The sequence below is a fragment of the Zalophus californianus genome, chromosome 1 (genome assembly GCF_009762305.2).
Source record: "Zalophus californianus isolate mZalCal1 chromosome 1, mZalCal1.pri.v2, whole genome shotgun sequence".
Classification (NCBI taxonomy): Eukaryota; Metazoa; Chordata; class Mammalia; order Carnivora; family Otariidae; genus Zalophus; species Zalophus californianus.
The window spans coordinates 26,644,813-26,670,972 of record NC_045595.1 but is presented as its reverse complement, the minus strand read 5'-3'; the positions used below and the strand labels follow the sequence as shown (position 1 = coordinate 26,670,972).

The following is a 26,160-nucleotide window of genomic DNA, read 5'->3' as shown; positions in this document are numbered from 1 at the left end:
CCTTTTTGAGCACAACCAATGTTTGCAGATGGATAAGAAAATTTCAAGATTGTTTTTAAGTTATATGGCAGTCCTGGATATAAATCAGTACTCAAATGTGATGCTAACATTTCAGCAATGTTGAAATTAACCTTTGCTATCTAACTTGGTTTAGATCACAGAGAAAGGAAAGGTTTTGAAAATTCCGTATGACAATTTATTCCCTGTACAGTGAAAGAATATTTACATTAGCCTCTAAAGATTTGTAGTAGTATTCATGGGAGGAAAAAAACGCCTGACAGATTACATGTATAGTAAAGTCCATATCAGTGTAAGTGTTTATTATAGCTGTGAGGTCTTTCTGGCGCTCAGAACTCACATGTTCCCATTTTAAGATCAAATTTTATTCGATGGCTTTTATCAGCATTAGTCATTCTCAACCTTACTGTAAGTTGAATGTATTTGGTCATAATGTTCACAGTGATGAAATTCATCAGTATTCTTGAAACTGGACTTTTATATGGAAAGTGATTTTTCTTTTTAAAAAAACTTTTTGAATATTTGTTTAGTCAAATACTGGTCAAGCACCAGACATGGGAAATACAGTGAGTGTAAGGCAGTGTTTGCTTTTGTAGAGCTTGTAGACCACCCGCAAATGCCAAAAAACCATTAGGTAATTGCAATTTTGATGAATGCTAGAAATGAACACCTTCTGATTCCAGGAGAACACTTAGTGGAGGGGCCGCCCCAGTTTGTGCTTGTCAGAAAAGGCTTCCCTGGGAGATGACACAATGTGGGACCTAAAGGGCGCATAGGAGTTAGCCAGCACATGGGCCTCACAGGCTAGCACTAAGGCAGACACGAGCTTGATGCTCTCGAGGACTTTAATGAGTGTGGCTGATATGCCAGGAGCAAAAAGACAAGGTGAGGCGGAGCGGGGGGCAGGCGTTGTATAAGGGCACGTTAAGGATCTGGGCCTTGGTCATTGGAGAGCCACCGAAGGGGTTAAGGCTGTAGAGTAGCATGTGTTGGTGATCTGTAAATTAAGAACGGGCAGTGACCCTTTGCTCCATCCCTTTCTTCTCTCTTGATCAGGAATATGATTGGAGAAACTATCAGCCCAGCCAGATGAGTGAATCCGAGTTGCAAATGCTGGCAAGCCTGCGGCGGCAACAGAATGAAGAACTGGAGGACCCGGGGGCTCCCCACGGCCTGAGCGCATCCCAGGTTGACAACTGTAATGTCAGCATTAGTACCAGCAGCGACGACACGACTACCTGGAACTCCTGCCTGCCACCAGTGAGTCCGGGACTCTGGGTCTTTGTGTACTGCCTTAATGAGGAGCAAACTTCTTTCCAACAAAGCCCAGCCTTTGCCTGGGAAACCTAGGGCCAACATGAGAACCCTGCCTATGAGAAATATTCAGAGCCCATTCAGGAGCACCTGGCTGGCTCAGTCAGTAGAGCAGGCAACGCTTGATCTTGGGGTTGTGAGTTCAAGCCCCGCATTGGGTGTGTAGATTACTTACAAATAAAATAAAAGAAAGAAATATTCAGACCCCATTCTGAATTAGTGTTTTAGGTCTGAGGGCATTGCCTTTTCTTAAGCTGTCTTACTTACCTTCAGATAATGTATGTTCATTGTGTGGTGATATATACGAACATACACTGAAAGCAAAAAGGAATCATTTTACTGTCAATTCTAGGTCTCTCACTGTATCCGCAGCTCCTAGCACAGGCCTGGCACATAGAGAGGGTTGAGTATTTGTTAAATGAATGAACAAAAAAGATGTTTGCTGCTCCCAGTGTCTGAGGGCCATGATAGGTGTTGCAGACAATTCAACAGCTTATCTTTTCCTGTATGTTTATACAGTTAAAGCACTTTTAAATATGGCCCATCATCCTCACAATGGACCAGCAGAAGAGTTGGATCAGGTCAAAGTCTTACTGTCTTTCTGGTGAAGAAACTAAACTCTCCTGGGCCCAAGCTTCCACACCTGGTCAGTGGTGGAGCCCAGAGCAGAGCCTGGTATTTTGACTCAGTCTATTTTCCCCACTTCTGGCCTTGAAGATCTTATGGCTGAATTGGAAAGACAAAGTGGAAACGCTGATAGAACAGTCCTATACAGCTTTAAAAATCATAAGGCAGAATAGTAAAATCAGTATTTTAATAGTGGTATTTAAAGCTACTGTTTCTTTAAACACCTAGAAACATTTTAAGACCTCCATGAACCCAAGGAAATTTACTTATAATTTACTTATATTTACCTATAAGGCCACATTCAACATCAAATCAAACATATTAAAATACACTTTCATCCACCAGTAAATATTACTTTTTTACTATACAATTTTTGAAGGGAAATATAAAATTTATTTATATTAATATACAATTAGGTAAAGGCTGAGTTCAAGTGTAGTTGACAGTGGATAACATACATTTTACGTATTTAATTAAATATTTATTAATTTTACAATTTTCTTTCTGAGAAATTTTTTTTTTCAAAGTCTCCAGCATCTTTGTAGATGTTAGAAATCTGGGAGGTTCTGGCACTAGGCTTTCTATGTGTTACCTAATTCAGTCCTTACTGCTATCTTGTGTGGTAAGCACTGTTGAGTTCCCAATTCCAGATGAGAACACTGAGACTCTTGAGTGTAGTGATTCAGACTTAGCTTGGCATGACTCCTGAGTCTGAGCTCCTAACCACCATGATAGGGTGACTTCTCAGTGTGTGACTTAATTTGCCAAATGGGCACCATGGATATCCAGCGGATGGTGACACTTCTGCTCTGGAGAGTACATACACGTCTTAATGGAGGAGGAATTCAGATTGACTCTAAGGAGATCTAGGGAAAGAAGGATGTTTTCGTGAGTGTTTTTTATCTCTACTTTGCCCACCCTCTAGGCTTCCCTTGCCTTAGTTATGTTTTCATTAAACTAAATGATCAAACATGCATAAGGCTTCCAGCAGCCTTGGTGCCAAAGAGTATCTACCCATCCAACAAAAACACCCCTGTGTGCTGGTTACTCAGAGTATCCTTGTAGCAGATCTAAGAACATTAAGAGTAAGTTGCAGATTTTTGCCAATGCAATTTACAATGGAATTGAAATATTGCCTTTCTTATAAAATATTCCTCAGCAGTCAGTTAAATGGAAAGAAAGAGAACAGTGGCCTCCTGAACAAGCTCATTCTGTCATGAAGTAGCTTGGAGACCAACATTACAAAGGGCAAACCGAGGAATGATTATTTATGGACTGAAAAGGCTGAGCTCTTGGTTGCCCTGGATACCGTGTTCTCATCACTGTCCTGTGCTGGTAAGGACTAGAGTCCTCATGCACAACTACTCTGCTCTAAAAGTATACAGCCAAAAATAACACCATTGGTAATGAACCTAATAACCCCTCCATTTGACCAAATGAGAAATTGAAAACAGTCTATTTTTTAGACAGAGAAAATAATTGAAAAGCCCAATTTGGGTATTCATAAGATATGTTTATTACTACATCAAATTCAGTCTATTTCAATATTAGAACTATCACCAAATGGAAAATTGCATTTCTTAATGAACTCTGCATCTTGTTGCTCATATAGAGTTTAAATAGAGCAATTTACAAGAACTACTGTGGTCTTTCTGAGAGCTCATGCCTTTCTCTTTAGAAGTTGTACAGGGAGAGTGAAAAAGAAGAAATGAATGAACTCATAACTTTATTTAACACAATGGTACCCTGCTTTTCATGTATCCCAATGGCGCCACCGCCATCCACAGTGACACTCCACCAGAAATTTGGAGTACATCTCTACTTCTCCCACTGCTTCATTTCCAAATCCTAAGAATCCTCGGGATTTTACCCCTCCCTACCTAACACCATAACCTTGGCACTTTACTTTTCATCCACGTTCCCTCAATAGGCTCCTGGTAGCTCTGTACCTCCCGTCCAAGCATCTGATGGTGAGGAACATCTGTTCTGAGGTCAAATGGCCAAGGTTCAAGTCCAAGCCGTGACCTTTTAAAACACTTGGCACTATATCTGAGACATAATAAGTAATTAATTTAGTAAATTAAGGTTATTTGTCATTATTATTGTCATTATTATTCACACTAGTGATCTTCCTAAAGCCCAGATCTAATCTTACCTCTTCCCTGCATAAAGCCTTTCCTAGTTCCCATTGGCGCTTTGGTTTGGCATACAGGACCCCCCATGGTGTGAGACCTGCTTCCCTCCCCCAGCTCATCTCTCATGTTCCTCACCTTTTACTCCATGCTTCGGTCCAAGTTATTACTTCCTGAATGCACTCTGCACACATGCTTGTACCTTGTACCTGATGATCTCTCCAGACATAGCTTCAAAGCCTGCTGTAGTCCTTCTCCAGGCCTCATTGTGAGAGACAGACCTTCCTTTCTGCCACTAGAGCTAGGAATATCTCAATGACACTCTTGTTCCTGAACCCAAGTTCAGCTGCCTGTCACCTGAAAGATTGTTACTCAACAGATGAGTTTGGATTGGAAAGGAGTTTGAGCTTTATTCAGGAGGCCAGCCACCTGGGGAGAAGCCAGACTCTTGTCCAAAGGCCAACTCGGAGGGTTCTGCCTGGCCCAGGGGTTTTTAAAGGAGTTTAAGGCAGTTAATCAGCAAGGGGAGTACAGTGGCCTGTGACATATCTTGGTTCCATGCAGACCCAATGGTGCCAAGGATAGACATTAACTCAGTGCTAGGGGCTTGTGCAAGGGGGTCCGGCTCTTGTTTCCCGATGTGCAGGAGGACTGTGTTCTTCCTGCAAAGGAGGGCAAGTTCTGCAGATACAGAAAGGGAGGTGAGTAAATTCATTTGTGTGACCTGAAAAAGAACAGCACCTTGCTACAAAATTACTGGGCTCATCTGAAAGCCGAGGTGGCTTCCAACAGACTTGCTGGCCTCTGTAGCCTGGGAAAGTTCTGGTCCTTCACTCCTCAAGGCTGGTGGTCTGCAAATCTCAAAGAAAGTTAAGTTAGTTCTGTTACAGATCAAGGGCCTTAGGTCAGCAAGTAAGGAGTGTGTTAACTTGAAGCAACCCTTAAGACCAGCTGTTGGGGTACTGTTAAACTCTCACCTCAACCTAGCTTATCTGTCTCACATTAATTCATTCCACATACTTGTTTTTTTTTTTTTGCTTTCATTTTTAAGTGGTACAATAGGCTGTGAACTATGCTGGGGATAAAAATAAAGCTTGACCTGGCCTTGAGATGTTCACCATATTGGAGAGAAGCAGAGAGTCAACATCTCACTGTAAGTCAGGGCACTGAGTGATGACAGAATGAAGTTTCATAATAGCTCTTAGAAGAGAGGCCCCCGTCAGAGAAAGCAGTTGATTCTACTCTTGGTTTAAAGGATACTTTCACAGAGAAGGCTACAATTAAGTCAGAGTTCAAGAATGAGTGCAAGCTCATCAGTGGAAAGAGGGGGAAAGGAATTCCAAGTTCTGAAAAGGAACAGAAGAAATCTATGGAGGTGAGGGTGGAGTCTCTCCTTGAACAGGATAATCTCCTCTTAGTGTCCTTGTTTCTCCATCACCTTGAACAGAACTTGGAATGACTCTTTGTCTCACCATCACTCCCCACCCCTAGCCAGCATACACCCAGAAGGCCCCCATGCCCTAGTTGCACCATGCAGCATGCCCATCACTGCCATGCCCTGTGTCCAGATCTTGTCAGTCATGTCATTGCTCATCGTGCTCTTTCCTCTGCCTGGGGAGACCCTCCATCCCTCTTCTCTACCCAGAACACTCCCTTATTTTCCAAGGCCCAACCCAAACATCACTGCTTCGTGAAACCCTCTCCGACACTCCACCACCCTGCACAGAATTATTTCCTCCTTCTGTGGGTTTCCATTATCTTCAGTCTCAATGTTAGCATTTACCACATCAGGGAACCATTGTTAGTGATGTGGCCGAGGCCTGGTCGTGAGCTCCTTGAAGGCAGTACCACACTGAGCACAGTGCCTGGCATGAGGTCACACAGAGTCACTGGTTATTAGTCATCGACTGAATAAATCAATCAGAAACATTAAAAAGAATCCCTTTTTACTCTACAATAAGGTAGTTTTCATCAAAATTCCAAAATAAACATCAGCTTTGCTTTGCTTAAATAAACCCTGAACGATGCAGATAATATTTTACATTCAAGATTTGATAAATGGATATTAAATATACAGACAAAGGAAAAAGCTCTCTCCGGACAGGGCTTGATGACCCTGGTATAAAACAGAGATTTAAGCAGGTCACATTCAATTTAGCATCTTTACGTAACGACTTCACACACGCTGTAGTCTGAAACCAGAAAGCCCATGCGGAGTAAAGTGATGAGTCTTTAGCGAAATCTATTGTGTTTACTACAAGTTCTGATTCCTCAGCTTTCCTCGGCATCTGTACAGTTCAGAGTCATGTGTACTGTTTAAAAGGTGTTTAGATATAATAAATTAGTCATTTAAAAGTGTAATTAAATGTAACCATATTTCTCATAGCAAATTGGCTTTTGTAGGCATCTCTTGCCAAATAAATCAAGCCTACTGAGAAATCCATTGGCCTTTGACAGACAAATTTTTCAAAGTTTCTAACTTAGAACCAAATTCAATTAAAACAATACTTTACAACTTCTGTGGAAACCAGGCTACAAGTAATCAATTTTGGAGGGGTTCTGTTAGGAGTAGCCCTCATGAGATTTATTCAAAAACTCGGCTGTAGGCAGCCTTAGGAAGGGAGCTAGGAGTTGCTTATAATGAATTCTTAAGTGAATTTTATTTTGATGAGGGCTTTTGATGGACAATAACATAAAACCATGTCGTGTGTGTGTGTGTGTGTGTGTGTGTGTGTGTGTGTGTGTGTGTGTGGTTTCTTTTTAAGGAAAAAGAGTAGCTATTAATGGAAATAGCTTTTTGCGATGCCCAAAGGGAATCTAGACTCTGCTTCAGCCAACCTGAGCTCAAATCCCAGGTCTGCCATTTACTGGCACGATGGCCCACAAAATGGGAATCATAAAAGGCCTTCCTCGTATTGGCATGGTGAGAATTGAATGAGTGCAGGGGATGCACGTGCCCAGTGCCTAATAGAGTAAGCTCGTTGTTACCTGCTGCTCCCCTGAAGTTACTCTCCTCAAAGGGCCACTTGAGTGATCAGAAAAGATTTCTAGGATATTTCCCCTTTTTGTGACTACTGAGGGCTATAAGGAGAGGTAGAGGTTCTGTTGTGCTTGTTTTGATGTGAGCTTAACCACTAAAATCCAGACTTATCCCCTCAAAGCTTTACAAATAAGCCCTTTCGTTATTTTATTATTTCAATATTTCATTATTTCTCTGTCCTTTCTCTACCTGAGATTCAAGAAAAGCATGCCTCATGTGCACACTATCTTGTAAGCTGAAAACCTAAAACCATCATTCCTTCAAGTTAAGAATTCCCATAATCTAATATCAAGCATGTAAGTCTCCTCAGCTTGTTTAAAAAAAAAAAATGTTCATTGCATGCATCCATCAACATGGCACATTGCACAGCATAATATCTGGAGAAAAACAAGGCAAAATGCACTTAATAAAATTACAAGCATATGGTGAGGTTCTCAGACAAGTTATTTATGGTCTTGATTAACCTTGCAACATTTTTGCCATTTTCATAGGTTTTACATAACACCATGAAAATATTGTCTTTACCTTTTAACATGGCAGGATTATCTTATCTCCTGTTCTTTTATTTAGCCTTCACTTCTCTCCCTCACCCCCAAATTTCTAGCAGCTGGATCATGGAAAAGCAAAGCTGCTTGTGCTCAGTGGCAAATTTTAGGAGTTCCGTTTTCCTGACACTAGCGCATAGCAACAGCGCCACCAAAAGGACAAGGTCCTCAGTTTCTAGGATCTGTTCCATTTCTTTGCCCATCAGCATATCAGCGTTTTACGTGATGATTGTTGGCTGCTACGTGTCCAGTATATAATATATGGGCATTTCAGGCTCTTTACAGTTAATAGGTCTTAATTTGCTCTGATCTACAGATTCATTAGCTTCTCAGCTCTTTTTGGGTGTAATGAGTTTTCTTTTAATTCTCCTGAACTAAAAAGGTAAGTAGTTGATTGTGCAAAGCAGCAGATAAATCAGATGAGCAGATGTTCTTATACCACTATAGAAATGATATATGAAAACTGATATTAGAGTCAATGTAATACTGAAATGTGTGAGTTGTTCTGTGTTTAGTGACTATGAAAGTCACCCCATGAAATAAACTTTCCTCATTCTCAAAGTATTATCTTTTTTTAAAAGATTTTATTTATTTATTTTATTTATTTATTTGGCAGAGAGAGAGCAGGAGAACACAAGCAGTGGGAGCGGCAGAGGGAGAGGGAGAAACAGGCCGCCTTGTTGAGCAGGGAGCCCGATGCGGGGCTCGATCCGAGGACCTTGATAGGACCGTCATGACCTGAACCAAAGGCAGACGCTTAACCAACTGAGCCACCCAGGCGCCCCTCAAAGTATTATCTAGTATACCTTATGTTTGTCCCACATTTAGCAATGTGGCAAAACTTATCTTCTTTAATTTTAAATATATAGTGATATGTCATAAGATTGAAATCAAATGAATTTAATTTATGGTGAGGAGGTCATCTTATAGATCTCAAATAAATATTTCAGACCACTTTTTTTTTTTTTTTTTGCTGCCATAACCTGACCTGAGTTTTATCATATGTGTTTTCAAAGACTTTGGTATTCACCACTGTAGGTGAACCTCTGAGCTGGATTAAGCACTACAACCTAATGGCTAAGAGGGTAAACTGTGGTGAACTGGGTTCAAACTCTGGCTCCACTATTTCCTGGCTGGCGTGACCTTGGGTTAGCACCCAGTGTCTGAATTTCCTCTTCTGTTAGATGCAGTTGTTAATCCTGTCTGTTTCACAGAATTACTGTGAGGGACAAATGAGATATCTACCAAGGATTTAACACAGAGTATTTGCTGATTAAATGTCAGCCAGTGCCATGATTATTGTCATAGTTGTCTGTAGGTATTGGTTGTTCTTCTTTTGCTGCTTCCTATGGTATTCCCTGAATATGACTGAATTCCAAAGTCAAAAAACAATTTTTTTTTAACCTGGTGCTTTCGTCGGATATTACCTACCTAGGATTAGTAGAAATAGGTTTACTGCTGCATATGTATCAAAACAGATCTGGTTCTGTTTGTGGATGGGACATCTGGCCTCAGACATCGTATCATGTTCCTCCCAAGTCCACCATGTTCAGAGAGCTTTTAGAAACCATTCGGCACTCTGTATCAGGTAGTCCAATAGAAATATACCTGTTTTGTTCTTAAAAAAAAAAAAGAAAGAAAGAAACCATTAGGCACATTCTCGTTTGTTCTGATTTGGACCTAGGAAAATAAAAAGACCTCATCCAAGTGAAAGCTCTGCCCTTTCAGAGCATCAAAGCAAAGTTATGGGAACTGAAATACCTTGAAGGAGCTTTTTAGCTGCATCATTGCTGTAATCCCCTCCTGTCCCTGGTCTGATTATGAAATTAGGAGACATGTACAAAGAAAGGGAATTGGGGCCACCAGTTTTGTATGGTACCCACTCCAAAACAAGACTTGCATCCTTCCCCAACTGAGTCCCTAGCAGTCGGGGCATGTAAGTCCGTGGACAACAGCTACGTGTGGCAGCCAGAAGGCTCTGCCCTGATACGCCATCTTTAAATGGAAGTGGGTTGTTGAATAAAATATTTGGGGGCAACAACTTGGTAACTAGTTTTCAGCACTAAAAATGACATTAAAGAGTGCTCGCTTCGGCAGCACGTATACTAAAAATGAAGTTAAAGAATCGGGTGTTCAGACTGGGGTCCATTACCCTACAACTATTTTAACGGGATCTTTTTTCCTTTACTTTTCTGTTCCCTCACGTTAGCACTCGTTACTATTTCAAAACATTTCCACTGGTTATTTTGTTGTTGTTGTTTTCTAACACTTAAAAACCACTACAAATGTGACTTTTGTTGACTGTGTTCTTTTTTGCTATTTGCATCACTGGATCGGTTTTATATAGACATGAGCAAATGCAGAAAGGGTCAGTCTGTGTAGCCTGAGAGCTGACTCACAAACAAGACAGGATTCTGTAGCCATTTCTATTCTCCAGAGGATGGAGTAAGTCATTTGGAATAAGGGGGTTGGAGACAGGTGTAAATAGAATTAATAGTATAAAATTAAGAAAATGGAAATTTGCTGAATACAAGAACTGTGATGCATAGAGAGTTATGGAAATGCCTCTGGAAGCAAATCGGCAGAGGCCCATTCACTGAAGGTCCCAGTACAGCTGAACTACTGGGCGAATACCAATGAACATATTATCGGAAGTATTTCTGCACCAGTGTGAGATTCTCTAGAGAACCCGTTAGGCCCTTTGCTTACTAATTCCTTTTTTGCTGTGAAATAATAAAGCCTAAATCATAAAACTAAATTTCACTTGCAAATTACTGGAAGTCTTATTTCTCCAGTGAGATCAAATATGTCTTATGACATGTTTTTCCTTCCACTGTTCTCCCAGCTGTTGTTTCTTATTACTGAAATGGTGATGCATTGATACCGGTTCAATTACCAAAGTATCTGAGAACATTTAAATTCATGGTGCATCACAAAGAGTCAGGCTAAGTGACTGTGATTATCAGACAGGGTGTTTGATTTAAATTAAAGGAACACTTCCAAGAGATTATTTATAGAGGAAGACAGTTTACTCTAAAGAATCCCCATGACCCACATCTTTAATATTTTAGGACCCATTGAAATAAGGAGTATGTGGAAAATAAGGAACATGTGCTCTATATGTATAGGCGCCATTGCCACGCCGTTTCCCTCCGGGCTCTATATGTGTGGGCGCCATTGCCACGCCGTTTCCCTCCGGGCTCTATATGTACGGGTGCCATTGCCATACCCACATTATGGGTGAGAAAAGCTTAACACGAACCCTGTTGGGTTAGGAGGTAATGGAAATCCTTTAGATGCAATTCAAAAATGTATACCAAATTCCAACTTGTAATAAAATGAGAATGTTAAAAATGATTTTCATATTAGAATTACATGGCTGTTAACCACATAAGAAAAATCCTGCTTGCTGATGCTCAAAAAGAGAATGTGTATCAGATATAACGGAATTTTCTCCCTTTGTAGAACAAAGGAAAAACATCAAATTCCACTGTAGGCAAGAGTTTAAAGCTTATTTGGGGATGTAGTTGTTTAGTGGTGTTTTTTTTTTTATTATGTTATGTTAATCACCATATATTACATCATTAGTTTTTGATGTAGTGTTCCATGATTCATTGTTTGCGTTTAACACCCAGTGCTCCACGCAGAACGTGCCCTCTTTAATACCCATCACCAGGCTAACCCATCCCCTCACCCCCCTCCCCTCTAGAACCCTCAGTTTGTTTCTCAGAGTCCATCGTCTCTCATGGTTCGTCTCCCCCTCCGATTCCCCCCGTTCATTCTTCCCCTCCTGCTATCTTCTTCTTCTTCTTCTTTTCTAACATATAATGTATTATTTGTTTCAGAGGTACAGATCTGTGATTCAACGGTCTTGCACAATTCACAGCACTCACCATAGCACATACCCTCCCCAATGTCTATCACCCAGCCACCCCATCCCTCCCACCCCCCACCATTCCAGCAACCCTCAGTTTGTTACCTGAGATTAAGAATTCCTCATATCAGTGAGGTCATATGATACATGTCTTTCTCTGATTGACTTATTTCACTCAGCATAATACCCTCCACTTCCATCCACGTCATTGCAAATGGCAAGATTTCATTCCTTTTGATGGCTGCATAATATTCCATTGTATATATATATATATATATATATATATACCACATCTTCTTTATCCATTCATCTGTTGATGGACATCTTGGCTCTTTCCACAGTTTGGCTATTGTGGACATTTGTTTAGCAGTGTTTTGAAATAGTAACGTAAAAGTTCCTCGCAGTGGGAAAAGTTGAGATTTCACATTTTTGTTAGGGACTGGCACCATTTTTTTCAATTCACTGATTAATGCTTGAGGTTTTATTATACACTTGGGGAAATGACCTCTTTCACCTGAGATTTACATGTGTAATTCCATTAGCGAAAGTGCAAGTTATCCTTGCAAACTTCCTGACGTGGAGTTATAAATATATAATCCTTGTCTCTGGGTCTCTGAGTTACTGCTGATACCTGCTGTGCAGCACTAGCTCCATGAGATACCTTTTATTTTACTGTAGCTGGAAAGATCAATGAATGTTAATGGTGTAAAAACTCCACAAGGAGGAAGGGTCCACACATGAACTTTAATTGCACCATAGATGCTATCTTGTGCAGTGACTGGCCATTAAAATAACCTGTTTTTTCTCATGTGTACCACCTTGTTAAGCTGGATCTCCCAAACAGCCCGTAGGTCCTCAATGAAATAAACAGCCCCTTCTTGCAGATTGTTCCTCAGGAAAAAATGACAGCAATGATAGTGCATGCGAAAGTGTATGTAAAGAGCATTACCCTGGTTAGCACCTCACGAATGGTTTGTCTTTTTTTACAGCCTGTCAACCAGGGTCGTCACTATCAGAAAGAAATGAATCCACCTTCTCCTTCTAACCCCCGGTAAGAATCATTAATAAGCTAAGTATCTTATTTCTTAATTATTTAAAAGATTGTGCATTTTTCTTAGTGTCACAAAAAAGAGCTTCCAAAGTTCTTTTCTTTAGAAGGCTTAGTTCAGTCTACTTTTCTTATTTAGATCACTGTGGTATGGTGGTTAACAGTCTACCTAGGTTTAAATGGCACCTCTGCCTTTTACTAGCTGTAGGACTTTGAGCAAGCCATTTAATTCAGGGTCATCCGGGCATAATAATTACCCCCTGCTCTTTTGGGATAATCATATGAATGAACACATGAAAAATTCATAGCACAGTTTCTGGCACTCAGCAAGCTCTCTTCAAGTGTTAATTTATTCCATATTATTCTATTTGCATAGATATTTCATTTTAATCAGTGTGTGATGTTTAGTACATTTTAGGCATGAATTTTTTGGTATTATCTGGTCCCTTTAAATTTATCAAGATAGCTTATATCAGTTCAAAGGCCATTCTCTTTTTTCAAAATTTCTAAAGTTAATCCTAAAATTATTTCATTATTTCAAAAATGTCATTGGCATTATGAGTCATTCATCAATATAGAAAAATCTCATTATCTTAGGCTCACTAAAGACAAGCAAATTGGAATTTGTGTTTTGAAATATGTGTAGTATTATATGGTTTTCTAAAAAAATAAATTCATTTATCAGTACAAATCAGTATCATTTTATTACAGTTTATTAAATACTAGGAATTTATTAAAAATCAGTCTAACTTTAGCTCCATCTGCAGGATTAGTTGTTGTAAATGCATCTCATTGTCCAGCTCTCTCACCTGCACTGTGGGTTGTCCCATAAAACAGACCAAAACACCAGTGAGAGTAGTGTAGCTCTGGCTCTAGAGTGTGATATTTATTTTTTTTTAAGATTTTATTTATTTATTTCAGAGAGAGACAGAGAGAGCACGAGCAGGGGGAGGGACAGAGAGAAGCAGGCTCCCCACTGAGCAGGGAGCCCCACACGGGGCTCAACCCCAGGACCCCAGGATCGTGAACTGAGCCAAAGTCAGACATTGAACTAACTGAGCCACCAGGCACCCTTAGAGTGTGATATTTATTACAGTGTCTGAATTATAGTTGAACATATCAAAAACAACTTAACTAGTCTTAAAAGAGAGACAGAGAGAGACAGGAAGTATTTGTTAAATAAGAATACAGGGCTCATCAGAAAGGATGAATACTTAACCATTTACATCGACGTGGATGGAACTGGAGTACGGTATTATGCTGAGCTAAATAAGTCAATCAGAGAAAGACAATTATCATACGGTTTCACTCCTATGTGGAATATAAGAAACAGGGCAGAGGACCATAGGAGAAGGGAGGGAAAACAGAATGGGAAGTCATCGGAGAGGGAGAAAAAAACCATGAGAGACTCTCAACCATAGGAAACAAACTGAGGGTTGCTGGGAGGGGAGGTGGGTGTAGGGATGGGGTAAATGGGTGATGGACAGTAAGGAGGGCACGTGGTGTGATGAGCACTGTTACACGCAACTGATGAATTATTGAACTCTACATCTGAAACTAATGTACTTACTATATCTTGGTTACCTAATTTAAATAAAAATAAAAAATTAAAAAGAATACAGGGCTGTCCCCTGGAACGCAAGGGCAGCCAGGCCTCAGGAAGGGAACAGACCAGAATGCTGAGAGGCAGCCAGGCAGTATCCTCACTCCATCTCTGCTTGCTTCTTCCTGTCTGTTCCATTCTTCTCTCTAAGCACCAGCTTTCTGTTTCCAGTCAACATATGGCTGTCTGACAGCTCTTGAGTTTATGTATTACAGTTCATAATACATGCCGAGCCTGACAGGCTATGCCTGAATCCCAATTCCTACTTTCCAGGAGAGAGAATGTGATTGGCCTAGCTTGGGCCAAGTATCCACTTTTGGTCCAGTCAGCAATGAACAGCCAACCCAGCCATGTAAAACTAACATGGCTGCCAGGAGACCACCTACATGTTTTACGGGACTTTTAATGGTGCCCAGAATATTAACAGAGGTAGAGTAAATGGTCTTTATTAGTAATCCCTTCTAAGTGTTCCTGGTCTGTATACATGATCTGGTCATTTTTTCATGTTATGTAGTAGGGAGAATTGCGACTATCATAAATAGATAAAATAAGGAGTTCAAAATTGAGTTTGTAATTTCAGAGTATATAAAAAGGTGTTTTAACATTCTTAAAATCCATTGTCTCTTGACATGTAAATATGTCTCTTACAATCTTTCAGCTCATAAGCTCTTTTTATCTGTGTATGAGTAAACTTTTAAGGTAACTGGAAATGCAGCTTTGGTCCAAATTATAACAAAGTCAGGGTTTGTAATCTGAACAAATGAATGTGATAGTTCAGATATGTTAGAGAGTAGAGCCTTTTGTTTTGGTAAAAGGAGAAAGAGGACCCAATTCCCGTCCTAATTCTGCTACTAACCCAGTATCTGATCTCTGACAAGCCTCTCAACCTGTCCAGACCTCACCAATAATATGAACACCCTCATGTGTAAAGGAAAGGATTTGAGTTTCATGTTCTCTCAGGTCACTTCCAGCTTCGTGATTCTGCGACTTTCATTGAGACTCATTATGGATTTTACATATGAAACCTAGTTCCACCATCAGAGGGAACACTGCCCTACATAGAAAATATACTTCATAATGTTGGATTAGTTAATATTTCTATGTAATACCATGTAACTTTAAATATCTCTTTTAATATTTGATTCCCAAAGATAGAATATAAGAAAATTCACCAACCAGACAGCATATTTTATTTAGCCAATCAAATGTTCATTCATTTAGGGAAAATTAATTTACATTTTTACACAGTAAAGTAAAAAGCCAAATTCCAAAGCAAAAAATAAAATGCTGTCAATCCCATTTGCCAGCAGGTTATCCACCCAGTTTCCTAGAAAATTATTATTTAGCTGTTTCAGAAAACTTGCAGATTATGTGGTTTGGCTCTTGGCTCCATAAATCCAGCAGCTTGAAAGAATTGGCACAAAGACATCATTGGACCATAAATAAAGACAATGATAAAGTTATGAGGTCAACATAGATCATCATATAAAAATGGGATAAATTGAATCATGTAATACATGTAAGTTAACTTAAAACTGAAAACTATGATTCTTTTAAGATACGTATTTATTATATTTCTTACAAATAGTATCCCACACCTGGATCCTAAAACACAGAACTCTAAAATTTAAGTTTAAATTTAAAAGATGCTGATAATGAATATGAAAAAAAATATAAGAAATGAAAAGATAAGTCTCTAAGTCTACCCCTTGGATAAACAAGCATCTAACCTGAATTCTGGATTGAAAGTTCTGCCTGCGGAGGCTCTGAACACGTAAGAGGCAGGTAGTCTCTTGATTTCCTGAATTAAGTGTTATTGTGATCAGAGCAACGCAGACATGATGGGAATGAAGGCGTGTGCGTGCAGGTCTATCAGGAGAGCACACTGGTGCCCTGTGGGAGCGGAAGTGGCCACATTAGCTTCATTGAAGTATCTACAACTACTCCAGAGAACTAAGATTTGTACCCACACCCATACTTGTACCCGTACTCATGTCCACACATATACATATATTTAAGAGTGTCAGTTTCCAGTTAGCTTAATTAATGTCACAGAACAACCAATATCCCCAAAGTCTTTCATTTACATTTTGCTCTGGGAAGATTTTTCTTTCTGCAACATAATTACCTTCTTAGTTTTATGTGTTTATGATTAAAGTTAAAGATAGCATGCAATTCACAAAGCAGGGAAATTTGGGTTTTGAAGAGTTGACGCTAAGATGCCAATAGCTAAAACACGGCATATATTCATAGATTGTTTTCCTCAGAGTCAAAGAATCCACTTGTGCTCACAGGGTGATGCTTGACTTTGGATGGAGGTGGGAAACAATGGTAATCACTTCCCGAGAAGTTTACAGTCTAGGAATTGAAATCCACATGGTTTACCTCATCATATCACCCGGTGTGCAGATTTGCAACAAAGCCATTTACCTTCGCATTGTTAGGCCTGGGTCTAATCATTCTTATTATTTTTGCATAACATGCTGACTGATACTGCGGCAGCGTCTCAGATTCCAGGGCCCTTGCCTCCAGTGTCCACCCACACTGCCTCGTGGGGCACTGACAGCCTCTATGACAAGGTGCAGAAATGGCTAACATAATCTAATACAATTTAGAGGCATGTTGGGTAGGAGGAAACAATTTCACAGTTCATTCCTGTTGAGAAATGTCTCCTAGCATGTAAACCTACATGCTGCCAAATGGAGCAAAATGGATGCTGTGCAGCCCTAAGTCGTTTCTTTGAAAATGCCATCTATTGGTTTGTGGGGTTTAGAGCACATCCATTTATGTGTCTATGTAGATTCTTCAGAACAGCTCGAGATATTTTTGTTCAGAAATGGGTTTTATAAAATAAGCTGTGATTACATTCTGGTTGTCTGTTCATATGGATGGAGTCGATAACCAGTCTTTCATTTCAAATGGTGATTATACTTGCTATTTTTACAACTCTTTGGAAAATTAGGAGGAGGAGGGAAGGTGATCAGAGGCTCCGTAAGGTTCTAAATGTTTATGGAAATAAACAGGAGAGAAAATAATCCCCGAATGCCCAAACAGTAATGAATGGCATGGTTTTCTGAAGTGTTTGCTTTATGATTTATCGCTTATCTGTAGATTTTTCAAATGTCACCACGATTGTGTGAAGGCTTGCATCCTTTGCCACTTGGCTACATGTTTGTGTGATATAAACATACTTATAACTATAATTAGATGATAAAGCCCTGCAGACTTTGACAAGTGATTAATAACCACTGACCCCGGTTCATGCTGGCTCAGCCAGCCTGACTGAGGCAACTGGCCTGTCATTGTAACCTACAAGTGCTACTCTGGACTGATCATCGTGGCTTCATTTTTCTTTTCTCTCCAGTTGTCAGGACTCAGCCTGATGGGCTTCTCTATTGCTTAAGCTTTTTTTTTCCTACCAACACAAAAGAGAGAAAATGTATAAATAAATAAAATTAAATACAGAACTTGCATGTCGTGTTTCTCCCCAAATGATTAAGTTTGGAAAATTTTAAAACGAGTCGGATTTTTAACAAATACTCCTCCTTCAGCCCAAAGCACAACAGAGGATTTCCTGATTAGCTGTGCAAACCGTTTCTCTGAACGTTGTGTTATTGTTGTTTTCGAGTATCTCTATTTTTGCATTACATCTTAATGATCTGTTTATAAAACCAAAGGCACCAGTTTTTACTTTCATCATTTCTCTCGTTAGCTTAAGAAAAGCTGTCCATATTGCTGCGTCTCGTTTCATACTCCCATTCCGAGCAATTCACACCTGCTCATCTGCGGGCTGTGATTCTCCATACTCAGAGCCCCAGTCTGGTTCACGCTCCTTGAACGCCATTGCTGTTTGAGCTCTGGGTTCCCCAGAGGGCAGGGTGCATGTTCTCTTTCCTCCCGGTGCTGTTCAGCTGGCCTGGCTTGGGTAGGAGCTGAGGGAGGGAGAGTAGAAGTATGCCCAGATAACACTGAGAAATGAAAGTCTTCATCCTGAAAGTTAACCAGTTAAATGTCAATTTTTTCCCTACATCTTTGCAAGAATTACCCTTTCCTTTCCTGAAAATAGAATTACAATGGTATTGCTCTAATCATAAGCAGGACAACAATGTGTTTTTATGAGAGGCTCTTGTTTGGATAGAGTTTAAATCTAATTTCCATGCATGTTCCACTCCCTGCCAAACAGAGATCCCTAGACACTGGTAACCATTAGAATGGCCCCAATTTTTAATATATAATATAATATGTATTTATACAAGCTATTTAATAATAGCTTCCAATACCATCTATATTCTAATGACTCTGAAAGTTTATGTCCAGGCCTGACCCTCCCTGGAATTCCAGGCTCATCTCTCCAAGCTGCCAACTTGACAGATACCCACTTGAATCTCAAATCCAAGCATTCACAACAACCTGGTTTTCTCTCCCTCTACACATCTGTTTACTCTTCAGTCTTCTCCATCTCAGAAAATGCCACCATCATCCCACTTTTACTCAAGGCAGAAACCAAGAGTGCTCCCTGCTTCCTCACCCTGACCCATTCCATGTCCAACCTCAGCAAGTTGTGCTGGTGCTCCCTCCAACCAAAGCATATGCCAGATCCAGCCACTCTCCACTGCTGCAATCCCAGCTCACATTGCCATCACCCCTTACCTGGACACATGCCATAGCTTCCCACCTGCTTTCTCTGCTCCTTTGGCCCCTACAGTCTGCTCTCCACTCAGCAACCAGAGTAGTGGTATTACACCTAAACTGGAACCAAGCATGGCCCCATGGCAAACCTCCCAAAGGTTGCCCACTGCTCTTGGGGATCAAAGAGTGGTCCTTACTCTGAATGCCCACCACCCAGACTGTGTTTCATACCACTGTGCTCCCTGCTCACTGTGTATCAAACACCATGGTCATGTCCCTTTTTCCTGGACACCCCAGGCTTGGTTCCACTAGAAGAGCTTTGCATGAGAGGGCCCCTCTGCTTGGAGTTCCCTCACCCTAGAAAAGACCCTAGATAGCAGCTTCCTCCTGTCACTCAGGGCTCCATCTACATGTCGTCACCTCAGAGAGGCCCTTCCTTAGCATCCGACCTAAAATAGCCCCTCTCAGCCTCATTACATTATCTTTTTTGTTTTTACTACAGTATTCCTCACAACCTGATATCTTCTTGCTTGTTTGCTTACTGTCTACACACACACACACACACACACACACACACACACACACACACACACACACACACACACCCTTCCAGAATACACTGGAAATGTAAACTGCCTGAGCCTAGGGACTTTATCTCTCTTGCTCACTATATCCGTAGCTCCTCAAACAGCGCCAAACACAAAGGAGACACTCAAGAAATATGTGTTGAACTCGTTGAACCTCACTCACAGAAATGAATTTCCCGTCTCCCTACACCAGCTACCTCGCCATGGATTTAACTGCTAGTGGGAACCCAGAAGCACCTGCATACTTTTCTCCTTTGAGGGTATCTGGAACCTGGCCCTGTTACTACGTGTAGTAAATGAAATCTCTCGAGTGATGTTGTTTTAAATGATCCCTTAGATGATAGCCACAATCTAAAGTCTCCAGTAAAGTATCGTTTTAAACCTTTCAACAGAGACAAGTTTTCCGAAATTGAACGCCTATGTTTTTTCTTATTGGAAATTGCTTATCTGTATTTGCCTATGCATGCCCATTTTGTGGCATCAGGTTCCACTTGCTAGAAATCTGCTTGGGTTGCCGCTGCGGCAGAGGTGTACCTGACCCTGAGGCCAACAGAATCTGGACAGGTAAATGGAAAAGAAGCACAAAGGCAGAGAGAGAGAGAGAGAGAGAGAGAGAGGGGATCTGAGCTTATGATGCTGGTGCCCTTTAAATTCAAGCGACTCCCTGTCCTGTTCCCGAAGAGGTCCTTAGTGCACTGATCGAAGCTTTACAACAGACTTTACGAACACTTGATACAAAGAGACCCAGCTGGGCCCCTTCCCTCCTAGATCTACAAGCAAAGGCCAGGCTTGGACTGGCTTCTCTAGCCCTGCGGTGGAGAGAACTCAAGCTGAAGGCACTGGTAGCAAGCCAGATCCCTCAATAGTCATCCTGCTTCTTTCCGCTGACCTCTCAGAACCTAGGACCACGCCTTGGCCCACCTTCGAGGGTACCCTTCCCATTGGGTTCCAGCAGTTCACCAACAGAACTGGGAAGCTGGTGATCCGCTGTCCCACCGCTCTCCTTCCTTCTCTGCTCTGGGCACTTGGCTGCGCAGCCCACTTTGGGTCCTGGTTCTGACCAAGTATTCTCCCAGAGCCCGTTAGCTCAGTTTGCACACCTGCTTCAGTCACCCTGGCCCAGGCCTTAACCGGCCGGCACCCCTGCACACCTGAACGGTATTTCTTTTTCTTCACATGTTCTGCTTGTTCATTCTGGCCCTGCCGGCGTGGGCACTGGCTGACCCCACTCTTTAGTTTCTCATTTGAGATATCTGCCTGCTCTCTGACCGGATCTCTCTTGGGCCCCTGGGCCTCAGCATTTCAACCTGAGTCTCCTACTTTTTCAGTTGTACTCCATGAGAGGATCTGAAGCCATTAGGGCTGGGGAAATACGCATCAATATTTTAGTTATTGTCATATTTTCCAAAATTTCAGACTCAAGACACCTATATCTGTACAAGTTATAGAACAACAGATTGCACTCTCTCCCCCTTCCTCCCCAAAGCTGCTGTATCTGGAAATGATGGATCCCTGAAGACTCTTAGCATTTTTAACTAGCAGAATGAAGAATTCCCACGATTACCCGGGCCTCCCTAGCCACTGTTATCCATCCACATGATGAACTCAGATTACCTTTGGCCCAGGGTCCAATGTAAAGAAGGTAATTACCAAAGCAATTATTTACCGTTCTAACATTTTACCATTTCAGCTTTTAATTAAAAGATTCAGCTTTTCCTTCTAGAGTAATGAGCACCTTTAAAAAGTCGAAGTACTAATTCCAGTTTATAACATTCACCTCTATTCTGTCTGAGCGGGAAGTGGGGGGATTGCAGGCTGAGGTCCAGGATAATGACGTGAACCTAAGAAATGGAAGACCGTAATTATGGTTCAGTGGCCAGAGCCAGACACCTCCGTAGACTCACTGCCTCATCATTCATTTTGTAACCCGATGCAGAAGAGCTTCCCTTGTTATTTCAACAAGGAACCGCTACAGCATAAAATGATTGAGACTATGTGTGGTTCAGACCTTCAGCAACACTCCTTGAGTATTTCTGAAGCACCTACTACGTGCACAGTGCCTTGAAGAGGTGACTTTCACATGCCCTCTGAGCTTGTGGCCTACTAGCTTGGCCTGGCCTCCCGAGGCAGGGTGTGAACGTTTCCGGGAAGGTGTCCAGGTGTGTGGGAGGGGGTCCCTAGCCTGTCATGGAGAAATCGCAGCCCTCCCAAACCTGCGCTTACCTGCAAACTCTGTTTTTGTTGGCAGTTGGTTCTGTTTCTTCCCAGTAATTATTTTGTTTCACTTGTTAATGAAAAACATTACATTTGGAAACTGATTAATGTTAAAACACATACTTCTTCACTCTAACAATATATTATGTTTACCCGAGTTTACAGCTTCATATTTTGCTGTTCATTACCACATAAAAACTCACTCAGTATGATAAATACCACACGAGTCAAATGTCCGGCCCATTTAAAATGACTTAAAGGAGAAAAGGCAAACAACTTTTAGCTGATTTGATTGAATTAACACTAACATTATTGTTCTATTGACTCTTTCTTATCCATTGATTTTTAAAAGCCTTTAGCTCCCTTGCCATCCATTAAGACAAATCAGATGCAATTTGGTGCTCAGGACAAGAAAATGGTATTGGGTGTACGCATGAAAAAAAAATTGTCTATGTGCTGAAACAGGACTGATTAGAAAGGCGGGGCTCATAACTTCCCTGCTTTTGACTTTCAAGGTTAACAATAATGACCTTTGTTTTAGTATGTGAACACCTGGATCAGTAACAAGTGAAGCCAAATCGTGATTTGTAGAGGATGTAGTTTATCTCTTATTTAAGGTGAAAGGAAACTAGCTAGAATTTCTGTGTTCACCTGTCTTTCAGTACTTCATTTTCTTTATTTGCAGAATTTATAGACTAATAAGCAACTGAACTAAAGCAAGAAACAAGTGGAGCAGTGAATATATTCTGTTGAATTAACAGCGAACAAATTTTAAACCACAGAACCATTTGTATTATCAAAATAGCAATGAGCAAGAAACCTGAGATCTGGCCTGGCCTGCTGTCAGTCAACATCATGATTAAAAGTGAAGGTCTCAGCTTAAATAAAATCAATGTGGCTTTCAGTTAAACAGGGGTGTTTATGCTAATGAAGCCCTGTCTTTTGCAGGGAGCAATTCATCCCTAAACAACTGGATTGATATCTTTTTCTTTCTTTTTTTTAAATGATATTTTTTTTTCTTTACACCTAGGGGTGGGGGTGAAGGGTGAGAATCTATTTGTTGTCCACCAGCACTGGAAGAAAATTCTACTATGGTCAGTGGTTTGATGCGGTGAAGGGTGCGCTTACTTTGTGTTTACCATTTGCCCTCTTCCGACCTCTTTAAAAACACTTTTGTTGAAACCTGAAACTGCCTTCATTTTGGAAACGCTATTAACTCACATTAAGAGTCCAGAAAAGTTGTAGTTTCAACTGCTGGAATAATGGAAGAAATGGGAAACAAACAAGAACCACTACCCATGTGACATTCTCTAAATTTGCTTGTGATTTTCTAAATTTCAGTGCTAGCAAAAAAGCAAGTTGCAGCAAGGCATACAGTAAATGAAGATATTATGTATTAGAGAAGGAATGAATCTGTCACTTTGACGGATTGTGAGGCGAAGAGCAGATTAACAGATTACTCATAGTCAGAAGGCAGCTCAGTGTGAAAAATGTGCAGGAAATGATAAGTGCGGGTTTGTGCTGATTTAATGATATTTTTAAACTACAATAACATTCTGGTAGTATAATATAATAAAGCACTTTGTTTGCATTTTTAAATCATCAACATATTTCCAGTTTGACCTTAAAAACATTTTGGACCATTCTCTATTAAAATGTGTAGACTTCAAATTATAAAACGGTACCATCTGAAATATCAAAGCAATGACCTTACAGGAAATTGCCTTTTGAAGCCAGTTCTTTCCTAAACTAGAATTTGTAATACAAATTTTAATTATGTTTTAAGTATACAAACACCACACATACTTTCTCTTTGGGCATTTAAATCACTTACAACAAGAAATTGTTATCTCCTTAAGAACCATTTCCAGTGAAATGTTTCATTGATGCCACTGATTTGTCTTCATATTTTCTTTGCAGGTTTTTAGTTTTGGAGTTGAGATCAGGGAGGGCTTATGTATTTTTCCACAGATGGTGGATAAAAGCCGTTCAAATTTTAATTGAGTACTCTGAGTCACAGCAAAAAATAAGATGAATTACTTGTCTTATTTTATATTATTACAAATATTTACCAGAAAGCAAAACTTTTTTAAGAGGTTTTCGTTTATATATAAATAAAACTGGGATTTGAGGAGCACACTTTTAGTTAATTTGACAGTGATGGACTGGCATTGCCAAGAATTTTCAGAATAAAATTTCTGTAATGCATTTAAATAATTTTTTTACTAACATCTTAATATTCAAAACCTAATGTAAAGCTTGAGTTGTTTCATATCCCCCCTCAGTTCACCAGTGATGGCTTGACATAGTTCGGTACAATGAAACTTGTAAGATAGTAAAATATTACATTTTCTGTCTAAACACTTGTATCTAACCCAAGTAAAATAAATGTACTAACATGGCATGCCAAGGGCTTGAATCCCCGACATGATTATGATTCAAACTATGTTTTACAAATACAGCAAAGACTTCTACCAGAATTCAGCATGTTTTGTACATTTCCCCTCTTCTAATATAATAATACTCTCAACTTAGGGTAGGTAATCAAGCTGGTGTAGAGATAGTCAGTATTCTTCTTGGTAGAAACTCTGAAATAAATGCAACAAAAGCAGTTTGCATGTTTCCTGGCTTCCTTGCATATTTACTGTCTGCGACAGTTACTAACATGCTTTGCCAGCTTTTCCCAGATCTCCCAATGCCAAGCACGTTGCTGGATTGCATTTCTAAGTCCACTTGGTTTTGGATGGAGCCAAGTAGCCCAACCAGTTCTAACCAATGCATTGTGGGCACAAGAGCCTCTGTTGTTGCTTTGCTGAAATATTTGATTGCAGGTGTAAGACCCTACAGAGTTCTTTTTCCCCCAACACCTACCAGCAACATTCGAGATAGTGGTTGTTTATGTCAGCCTGGTTGCTGAATGACTTTGACAAACAGCTCCCCTGCTCATCTGTTATGGATGTTTAGCATGAGGAGGAAATAAACCTTTGTTGTTTTTAAGCCACTGAGATTTGGGGGTTTTGTTTGTTAGCAAGCATAACAACCTTATTCTACCTGACTGACACAGTTACTAGCTAGCTATGACATTGAATATATTTTATCATAGGAAATACAGTGTTTAATAAACTTTCATATTTGAAGATTTAGAAACAGGTTAAAATCGTTGAGCTCAGTATGGGATTCATTGGCATATAGTAGAATAAGTGGTTTTAGGAAGTGATACAGTGTACTGGTTAAAAGCCCCATCTCTGGAATCAAAATGCTAGGTTTGTATTCTTGTGAAGTTACTTCTCTAAGCCTCAATTAAATTATCTAAAAAATGGAGATGGTATTTTACTACCTCCCTTGTAATGTTATTATAAGGATTAAATGAAATATATGTTAAAGTGTTTTGCACAGGGCCTGGCATATGTATTTCCGTTAAATGGTAGAAAAGGGGGTGCCTGGGTGGCTCAGTCAGTTAAGCATCTTCCTTCGGCTCAGGTCATGATCTCCAGGTCCTGGAATAGAGCCCCCCATAGGGCTCCTTGCTCAGCTGGAGCTCTCTGCCTGCCACTCCCCTGGCTTGTTCTCTCTCTTTCTCGCTATCTCTCTCTCCCTCTGTCAAATAAAATCTTAATTAATTAATTAATTAATTAAAATAAATGGTAGAAAGGGATGGTAGTGGTGGTAGGGGTATTAATAGGAATATTAAGAATATAAAGTTTTCAAAAAAGAAAAAAGATCACATTGTTAGAGAATCAGAGAATCCTGGAGAGTTTGAAGAGATTACAAAGATGATTTAACCCAGCATCTCTCCAAAAATCTCTTCCGCATGTCTTTGCCAGGGAGGCAGGCTCAGTGCAGCATAAAGCAGCTCCTCCATTATTGAGCATCCCTTAGACTGAGCTGACATCAGTTTCCCGACAGCTTGATAGCTTCTCCCTATGGGTCCTAGTTCTCTTTCAAGAACAATAATTTGAGTCATCACTCTTTCACATAATACCCTTTGAATTTTGAATATTGCTTTTTGGGTGTTCCATTTTCTCCTCCAATGTCTCATTTCTCCACCGTCAAGTCTACTTTGCCATTCCTGTTCCCGGTATAATTTTGGACACCTTTGGGTTTATCAGATTGGGATTCTCTAAATTGAACAGGCTAATGTAACAGTTCAGATGACAGTTAGACCATTGACCAGGACACTGTATATATTAGTGTAGCTCAAATCACATTATTTTTTTTTATTTTTTTTTTTTTAGTACCCATGTCCCACTAATGGTTTATCTCTGGCTTTTGGTCACCTAAAACTATCACCGTCTTTCTTTTGGACCATTGCTGTAACCCCCTAAGTTATCTCTCTGCATTTACATGTGCCTTTTCACCACAACCCATACCCAATCCCTACAGAGCAGCCAGAGCATCCTTTTCTAAACACACATCTGACTGTGACACCCCGATATTAAAACCTTCAATGGCTTCTCATTGTTCATAGGATGAAGACCAAAATCTTTCAATGGCCTGAAAGGCTTAAGTGGCTTGGTGCATGCCTACTG

The 26,160-nt window shown here is 40.3% G+C and overlaps 1 protein-coding gene across 8 annotated transcripts in view; it reads left to right on the top strand.

Moving 5' to 3' along the window:
• CFAP20DC (CFAP20 domain containing) overlaps window positions 1–26,160 on the top strand; it is a 266,758-nt gene that overhangs the window by 201,714 nt on the left and 38,884 nt on the right. For 4 of the 8 annotated variants that reach the window (XM_027587613.1, XM_027587616.1, XM_027587612.1 and 1 more), the window contains 2 exons: window positions 1,075–1,278; window positions 12,540–12,601. In XM_027587613.1, coding sequence (XP_027443414.1) covers window positions 1,075–1,278; window positions 12,540–12,601 — 266 coding nt within the window. Of the gene's footprint in view, window positions 1–1,074; window positions 1,279–12,539; window positions 12,602–20,903; window positions 21,060–22,316; window positions 22,494–26,160 lie in introns of those variants that run through there. The other 4 variants (XR_003518688.1, XR_003518687.1, XM_027587615.2 and 1 more) reach the window with 4 other exon arrangements.